At 42.1% G+C, this 9,595-nt stretch overlaps 1 protein-coding gene across 2 annotated transcripts in view; it reads left to right on the top strand.

Moving 5' to 3' along the window:
• The window catches only part of LOC119476114 (NACHT, LRR and PYD domains-containing protein 12-like), a 54,286-nt gene extending 50,870 nt beyond the window's left edge, over positions 1–3,416 (top strand). For both annotated transcript variants that reach the window (XM_037749327.1, XM_037749328.1), the window contains 2 exons: positions 1–134; positions 1,621–3,416. The exon at positions 1–134 is cut by the window's left edge and continues 96 nt beyond it. In XM_037749327.1, coding sequence (XP_037605255.1) covers positions 1–134; positions 1,621–3,416 — 1,930 coding nt within the window. The remainder of the gene's footprint in view (positions 135–1,620) is intronic.
• The last annotated feature ends 6,179 nt before the right edge of the window (positions 3,417–9,595 follow it).

Here is a 9,595-nt window from a genome sequence, read left to right as displayed (position 1 = left end):
GTTCTGCAGACAGTGCATCACCTCATACTGGGACCAGTCTGCTTCATCAGGAGACTCCTCCTGTCCCCAGTGTGGACAAAGATCCAGAACCAGAGCTGGACTGCAGCCAGCCGGTCAGACCAGCACTGTACAAAGTAAGACTCTACATCTGTCTGCTGACGTCTCCATGTCTGAAAACACTACTTGTTCTTTTAATACATAAAGAGTCATAAAAGTCTCACCAGGTCCTGCGAGGACACTAGGGGACGCGCTGCTCCACTCAACTGGCCGTTCAAGCCATAGACATATATACATACGCCAACGTTGACGTACGGTCCAGAGGTCAATGTGGCGTCTATGTATATATGTCTATGGGTCAAGCGGTGACGTGGAATGCACCTGATTGGTTCCTGGTTTTCTGCTCGCCGTTTCAAACAGGAAACAACATGGCGGCCTGCTCATAAACTTTCTGTTATTCCGTCTAAACAATCCACCAAAATCTACTTCTGAAAACATTTGAAGCGAGATCTAGGCGATGCCTCTGCTGAATCTGGTTTTATTTCAGAACTAGATCTCCTAGTTTGACAGCGTGACAGTTTTGTGAGCCGACGCGTCGCGCTGGACGGGCTCATGTGATTAAAGGACTGTTCCCGCCTTTTCATTTTGAAAGAGCAACGGCCAATGAGGAAACTCCGACACTCGGCCGACCAATCGTGTAACTTCATCCCTCATTCAGTGACAGACTTCTGCGGTTGTAGGGCTGCTGGCCCTCTGCGGTCCAGCCTTGAAGACAGAGACAACAAGAGAGACAGCACGAGCGAGAGGACGATCAGTAGAAGAGAGACAGAGAGACGTAGCGTGACGCTGTTGTGAATGAGAGAAAGAAATGTTATTTTCTGATTGTTTCACGGCGTTAACGTTCTAAAGCAGAAATAAATAACCCTCAAATACTCAACATGATTTACTGTGGAGACGGACGCTTTTAGTTTCACTTTCCTCCTCTGCATTCATTACATCCAACGTGCAGCAGTAAATGTCGTCACAGTGAGATAAAACCTAATGTTTATTTTTTTCCAGCGTGTTTTTTAGATGAAACGGGCGACACACTGAACGGCAGACTGCAGAGTGTGTTTACCGCTGAGACCACCAACAGCCCTCGTCACATGTCATGTTGCTTTTTCATACATCAGAGGACTAATTTGCTGAATCTTCACAGGTCTTTAGACCGTAGTGGAAACACAGACAACAGTGGACTGAAGGAACCTTTCCTTAAAAGTAGTAGGACTAAAAAGTCCCAGGAACTTTTGGTGGAAACCCGGCTTTTGTTAATAAAAACAGGTCCACACAACGAGAAATGAACATATTCTGCATTATATGATGAGTGGATGAGTTTTAAATATTACAGGGAGGAAGGAACAGCCACAGTGAGCTGTTTAGATGAAGAGCTGCAGACGGACAGCTGAGGCTCCGCCTCCTCTGCTGTCAATCAAACATGTACACCGACTGATGCTTCCACTAAAACTGGACTGTTTAACCTTTACTTCTTTTTATTTACTTTATATTGATCACTTCAATATTGGCAATGGAAATAATAAGCAGATGTTCTTTATTTAGTCTCAAACTGTTTTCCTTCTCTTTCAGCAGATAGAGGTCTGCAGGAGGTTGTAGATGAACATAAGATCAGTCTGAGGAGGAGATGTGAACGTGTGACTGAAGGAACTGATGAAACAGGAAGTGGAACCCTCCTCAACAGGATCTACACTGAGCTCTACATCACAGAGGGACAGGATGAAGAGGTTAATACCCAACATGAGGTGAGGCAGCTTGAGACAGCTTCCAAGAAGAAGACCCTCCATGACGCTCCAATCAAGTGCCACGACATCTTTAAAGCCTTACCTGACCAACGGGGACACATCAGAGTCGTTCTGACGAACGGCGTCGCTGGCGTTGGAAAAACCTTCTCAGTGCAGAAGTTCACTCTGGACTGGGCAGAGGGCTTGGAAAACCAAGATGTCAGTCTGGTGGTTCCGCTTTCGTTCAGGGAGCTGAAATTGATCGGAGATGAGCAGTACAGTCTTCTCATGCTGCTCCATGTTTTCCATCCAACATTACAGAAGGTCACAGCAGAGAAGCTCGCTGTCTGTAAAGTTCTGTTCATCTTTGACGGCCTGGATGAAAGCAGACTTTCACTGGATTTCAAGAACAACGAGGTTGTGTCTGATGTCACCCAGAAGTCATCAGTCAACGTGCTGTTGACAAACCTCATCCAGGGGAATCTGCTTCCCTCAGCTCTCGTCTGGATAACTTCCCGACCTGCAGCAGCCAATCAGATCCCTCCTGCATGTGTTGACAGGGTAACAGAAGTACGAGGCTTCACTGACGCCCAGAAGGAGGAGTACTTCAGGAGGAGAGTCAGTGATGAAGAGCTGTCCAGCAGAATCATCTCACACATCAAGACATCCAGGAGCCTCCACATCATGTGTCTAATCCCAGTCTTCTGCTGGATCACTGCTACAGTTCTGGACCACATGTTGACTACAGACCAGAGAAGAAAGCTGCCCAAGACCCTGACTGACCTGTACTCACACTTCCTGTTGGTTCAGACAAAGAGGAAGAAGCAGAAGTACGGTGAGGGACGTGAGACGAGTCCACAGAAGCTGACGCAGGCTGACAGGGAAGTTCTTCTGAAGCTGGGGAGGCTGGCGTTTGAACAGCTGGAGAAAGGAAACATCATGTTCTACCAAGAAGACCTGGAGCGATGTGGTCTGGATGTCACAGAGGCCTCGGTGTACTCAGGAGTTTGTACAGAGATCTTCAAAAGAGAAAGTGTGATCTTCCAGAAAACAGTCTACTGCTTTGTTCACCTGAGCATTCAGGAGTTTCTGGCTGCAGTCTACATGTTCCACTGTTACACAAACAGCAACACAGAGGTACTGAAGGACTTCATGGGAGAAGAATATGTTCTTTCAACCCTGAATGACTTCCTGAAGAGAGCCATGGAGAAATCACTTGAAAGTAAAAATGGCCACCTGGACCTGTTTGTTCGCTTCCTTCATGGCCTCTCTCTGGAGTCCAACCAGAAGCTCTTAGGAGGTCTGCTGGGTCAGACAGACAACCGTCCAAAAATCATCCGGAGAATCATTAACAACCTGAAGGAGATGAACAGAGATAATACCCCTCCTGACAGAAGCATCAACATCTTCCACTGTCTGACGGAGATGAACGACCACTCGGTACATCAGGAGATCCAAAAGTTCCTGAAGTCAGAGAACAGATCAGAGAAGAAACTCTCAGAGATCCACTGCTCAGCTCTGGCCTACATGCTGCAGACTTCAGAGGAGGTTCTGGATGAGTTTGACCTGAGGAAGTACAACACAACAGATCAGGGACGATGGAGACTGATTCCAGCTGTGAGGAACTGCAGAAAAGCTCTGTAAGTCCAGATGTGATTAACTTTATAGATCAGTGTAGATTAGTAGTTTAGTTCTTCAAATATACACACTATAAATTATTCTATAAATATAATATTATGATAAGTGTTCCACATGTTTATTACATAAATATGTCAGTTGTATTTTGTCACAGATGTTCTTGAGCTGTTTCAAATGTTGAGTTCAAAATGTTTCAGTAGGTTGTGTTTCTAGCTGTCAAGTTAATGAACACTTATTCTATTTATTTATAATAATTGTTACATTTTACAGTTGTTTCTGATTTATGTTTTTGGGTGATGGAGACGACATGTGAACCTAGTAAAACAAATGAAAAGAACAAAAGATCAGCTGTCTGGTGGAGCGCTGGGTCTAACCGGTGTAACGGCAGCAACAGAACGTTTGCTGATCCGGCAGGGAGTCGGGGCGGTCCTGGGATCAGAGCCCTGGTGCTGGGGTTTGCTTTCATTAGGCCTTGCACCACATTACACCTTACCTTGTGTGTTTTTGGGCTCATCTCTTTCGTTGGTTTCAAATCCAAACTGTTGCCATGTTGCTGCAGTTTTAGTTTTCTTTGAGACCAGCTCTGCCATGTCTCGTCTCGTCACCCCAAAAAACACATGAACTTCCTAGTAAACAAACCTCTTCTTGTTTATACACCAACATAACATCATAATATTACGTTAATCACGTTGTCATATTGCAAATACAGGCTGGATTTAGCACTGTGTCTCTGTCGGCACAGGTTGTTGATGTCTGCTACTTTTTAGTTTGCCAGAATGTGTCATAATGACAAATGTTGGTTCCACCGGTTAACATAAAATCAAACCGGTTTAAGCTCGTACACCGGACCGGACCAGACCGGACCGGCAAAACCGAAAATCAACCCAACTCCAGCATTAGCCACCGTAAACTACTGGTCATACGAGACAAAGACTGTCGTTGTAAAACCCCTGAGTGTGTTGAATCGAGCAATGGTGCATTTTATTGCTCATGAAGTCAAGTTGTGTTCCATCATCGTGTTTTTAAGTCTTTCCTTTTATTCTGTTACTCACAGAAGGAAACTCAGGTGTTTCTCTCTCTTGTTGATGTAGAGAAGAGTAGTAACAGGAAATACACAGCTTCCACCAATAACAGCTGTCTGATGAATATATAACAGCAGAATGGTAGAATTCAGACTTTTTAAGAGATCTTATATACACCAAAGATCAATGTTATGTTTTTAATGCTGATACACTGATAACATCTTTCTGATGATATTATGCTGAAAATAATGAAACCTTATTGGTTCATTAATTGTGTTTGTGAGATGAAAACATTTGATGCTCAGAAAAGAGTGTTAATGACAAAACGCCAAGCAGTCATCAAAATATCTAATTATATGAATGTTTAATTACGTACAGGTCTAATATTATTACACGATCTGTTTCATTTCTCTACCGTTTGGCAGCAGTCACTGAATTTTCCCCTTTATGGACGTGAACCTGACAGCAGCAGGTAGCAGGAAAGAGAGGTTTTATCTTTATCAACTGTATTATTATTACTTATTCACTGAGTTTTAAAAATGCTTTTCTAATCAAGAAGGCCTCATGCTAACTTTGTGGAGACAGACCTGGGATCAGATCTCACTGACAGACTGGACATTAGGGAAGCCTCAATGTAACTACATTTTCTCTCTCTTCATCTGCAAGATTAAAGAAAAACAAAGATTAAAAGTCTGCAGGTTTGAGAGAGAGTGATGAGAATTATTGTTTCATGTCAAACAGTGAGATGAGATTAGCTGAACCACTGATGTGAGGAGCAAATGTTAATCAGAGAAGTATATATCAAACTGTTTAGTCATCAAATGCATGAAGTAAATATAAACTGTCCTCTTTCATAATAATGTATTTTGTAATCTTTGTGTCATCACAGACTTTCTGGCTGTCTGATCTCAGATACTCACTGTGAAGTTCTGGCCTCAGCTCTGAGGTCCAACTCCTCCCATCTGAGAGAGCTGGACATGAGTAACAACAACCTGTATGATTCAGGAGTGAAGCTGTTGTCTGCCGGACTGGAGAGTCCAAACTGTAGACTGGAGACTCTGAGGTCAGTTCACTGACTGTAGTTTATGTAGTTTGTACACACTCTCTGCACTGGCTCTGCTCCAGATGGCTCTAGAGAGGGACATTCACGTTTTTCACGTCAGTCACCGTACCGTAGCTCTCCAACACGCTTGACACACAGGAGAGGCTTCAGTTGGTTGTAATCTCCTCACCTCACCGCTAGATACCACCAGATCCTACACACTGGACCTTTAACCACAGACCTTATTTCAGGCATCTAACTAAAAACACATTAAAAAAAACCATTGACCTGCAGACGAGGAAACAGGAAGTGCTAAAATGCTAAATCATTTCTGGGCTTTAGGACTCATTCCTGTAGCTCTCTATTTGAACATGTCTAAAGGTGCAGCACTCTTCAACAAACACGTATTGCACCAACTTAAAGGCACATAAGTGATGATTATGAACGACACCATCTAATCAGAGGTTTCTATGGTTCTAAGTTATTCCCACGTTCTTTTTAGTGTAAATCTTTTTATTCCATTTTTCAAAGTACATAGAGTCAAGACAACATACCAAACAACATAAGGTGCACAGCATATCAAACAAATACATAAGTAACTAAAATACAAAAAAACCCCAAAAAAACCATTGTAAATACAACTAAGGTACACTACTAAAATAACATACATTTATACATCCATACTTGTGTGAATGTGGATTTGGAGAGCGTGTGTGTGTGTGTGTGTGTGTGTGTGTGTATGTGTGCACATGTGGGTGGGGAGGGGAGAGGGGGGGGGGGGAATCAGGGGAACCTACATCTGCTGTTTAGATACATATTCATGTTCAAAGTAAAAGAGAAAAGGCTGCCAAACTTTGAAAAACCTTTGAGATGAGCCTCTTGTAGAGTATCTAAGTTTCTCTAGCTTTAAATATGTCATAAAACTTTCTATCCATTGAGAATGCGTCGGTGGATTGTTGGATTTCCACTGTAATAGTATTAGCCTTCGCGCTAGCAGTGAGGAAAAAGCCAATGCATCAGCTTGAACCAATGACAGTGAGACTTCTGGAGGAGCTACCCCAAATATCGCAATTGTTGGTTCTGGCTGTATTTCTTTATCACAAATGTATGAAAAGGTTTCAAAGATAGCGGTCCAGAGTAGAACCAGGGCTGGGCAAGTCCAAAACATGTGATAAAGGGTGGCATCGTCTTGATGGCAACGGGAGCAAGTTGGATCTGTTCCTGGGAACATCTTTGCGAGTTTGCTTTTTGAGAGGTGGAGTCTGTGAATAATCTTAAATTGTAATAATCCATGTTTTACACAGATAGATGTTGAATGGATCCATTCAATTGCAAACCGCCAAACTTTATCTGAAAAATCAGCTCCAAAGTCTTTACCCCATTGTTCCCTGAGATGGTTCAGTGAAGGCGATGCCACCCTTTGAATTTCACTGTACAGTCTAGATATCAGACCACGTTCAAGAGGATCCAAATCTAAAAATTCCTCAATCCAAACATCTGTCGGGGAGATGGGAAGGAGACAAAAAGCTTTCTGACAAGACTACGCACTTGCAAATACCTGAAAAAAATGAGATTTAGGTATGTCATGTTCTCTAACAATGTGCTCAAAAGACATGAAGTTATTATTTTGAAAAAGATCCCTTACACATCGTAGCCCCTTCCTGAACCATAGCTGGAATGCAGAGTCTATTAATGAAGGTGGAAATAGCCCATTAGATACGATAGGTAGCAAAGTGAGCGCCTGTTTATGTTTAAAATGTGACCTAAACTGGGACCATATATTCAGTGAGCCATTTACAATGGGGTTGACTGTCTGCCTTTTTCTGCTGAGGGGTAGTGATGCACAAAGCGTTGATGGTAAGGATACTGGATTGCAAACAAATTGTTCCATCTCAGCCCATAATAGTCCTGTGCCCTCATAGAAATTTGATACCCAGTGAATAACTTTATGAATGTTGGAAGCCCAATAATAATGCAGAAAACTTGGTAGTGCCAGTCCCCCCGCATCCTTCGGTCTCTCTAGATATGCTTTTCTAATTCTAGGAATGTTTTTGTTCCAAATAAAGGAAGATATGTATTTATCCAAACTCTTAAAAAAAGATTTTGGAATAAACACAGGAACATTCTGAAACAGGAAGACAAGTCTAGGTAGAATGGTCATCTTGACTGAATTTACCCTACCCGCTGGAGAAATAGGTAGTAATGATCATCTGTTTAAGTCTTGTTTGGCTTTCTCTAGTGCTGGCAACATATTACATTTGAACAAGTCCTTACATTTATGTGTCACCGAAACACCCAAGTATGTGAATTTGTCTCTAGCTACTTTGAATGGGAACCGGTCAAAATCGAAGTGCTGTACCTGATCATTTATCGGAAATATTATACTTTTGGAAAGATTTATTTTATAACCTGATATTTTCCCAAATTTGGATATAATGTCCAGGGCTTTAGGGATTGATGTCTCGTGTTCGGAGATATAGAGAATAAGATCATCGGCATATAATGATGCTTTATGGGTGTGGCCACCCCTGTTTATACCCATCAAGTTTACCTCTTGTCTTATTGCTATGGCTAAGGGCTCTATGGCTATATTAAACAAGAGTGGGGACAACGGACAGCCCTGTCTAGTACCTCTGTAAAGAGGAAAATAGTCTGATATAATCTTGTTAGTTCGGATACACGCTTTTGGAGAGGTATATATGACCCTGATCCAAGAGCAGAAAGTGGGACCAAAACCAAACTTGTTCAAAACTGCAAAGAGATATTCATATTCAATGCGATCAAAAGCTTTGTGGGCGTCGAGGGAGATCAGCACCTCTGGTGAGGGCGGTCCATTAGGGGAGTAGAGTATGTTAAAGAGTCTACGTAAATTACCAGAAAGTTGTAGCCTGGAGATAAACCCTGACTGGTCGGGATGGACTATAGAGTCTATAGAGTGGCTTGTGTCATGGTGGGTGGTAATAACTTCTTTTCGAGTACTTCTGCAAACACATCTCTCAAAATGGGGACCAATTTAAGTGCAATTTTTTTATAAAAATCAATGGGAAACCCATCGGGTCCGGGGGCTTTTCCACTTTTCATTCCTATAATTGCAAGCTCAATTTCCCTAGCTGATATAGGCTGTTCAAGATTTTCTTTTTCCTTTTCACTAATGGGAGGTAATTCTAGATTGCTAAGAAAAGTTTCTGTCTCTGCTCCATCACAAGACTCTGACATATATAAGTCCACATAAAATTTCTTAAATTGATTATTAATATCCAATTGATTCGTGGTTATACCATGAGAGGTTTCTATCTCTGCTATGTATCCAGGTTCAGTAGCTTGTCTTAACTGGTGGCTGAGTAACTTACTGGCTCTCTCTCCATATTCGTATTCCCTCTGCCTGGATTTTAGATACAGCTCCTCTTCTGACCCTGTAGTTAATATATCAAGTTCTGTTTGTAATGCCACTCGTTCCATGTAGAGGTTGGTATGGGGATTCTGAGAGTGTTCTTGATCTACAGCATTTATTCTGGAGATGAGTTGATTGGTCCTTTCCACTCTTTTTTTATTCACATTAGCGTTATATGAAATTATCTGGCCCCGTAAAAAGGCCTTCATTGCCTCCCAGAGGGTGTGTTTACTTATGTCTGGTGTCTGATTAGTCTCAAGGAAGAAATCTATTTGCTTGGATATAAAAGACTCAAACTCTTTATCTGCTAGTAGCCTAGGGTTGAGCCTCAATACACGTCTTGATGGTATATTGTCTGTAAAATTAAGTTTCATAGAGACAGGGCTGTGGTCAGAAATAACTATGCCTGTGTAATCGCAAGATCTTAGCAGGGGCAACATTCTCTTGTCTATGAAAATGAAATCAATTCTAGAGTAGGTCTGGTGTGCTGTAGAAAAAAATGAATATTGCCTGGATGTTGGGTTCTTGTATTTCCATGCATCTACCATTCCATAAGTTTGTAGAAAATCATTTACACATCGGGCTGATCTGCTCAGCGTCCCAGATAGAGATTTTGATCGATCTAAAACTGGATGTAATACACAGTTTAAATCTCCACCTACTATAAGCTGATGACTATTCGGGTCTGGGAGACATGCAAAGAGGTCACTAAAGAATTTCACGTTGTCCC

This window comes from Sebastes umbrosus, chromosome 17 (genome assembly GCF_015220745.1).
Source record: "Sebastes umbrosus isolate fSebUmb1 chromosome 17, fSebUmb1.pri, whole genome shotgun sequence".
In the NCBI taxonomy this organism is placed as follows: domain Eukaryota; kingdom Metazoa; phylum Chordata; class Actinopteri; order Perciformes; family Sebastidae; genus Sebastes; species Sebastes umbrosus.
Note: the sequence above shows the minus strand (reverse complement) of the source record. Positions and strands in the feature narration are given on the sequence as shown.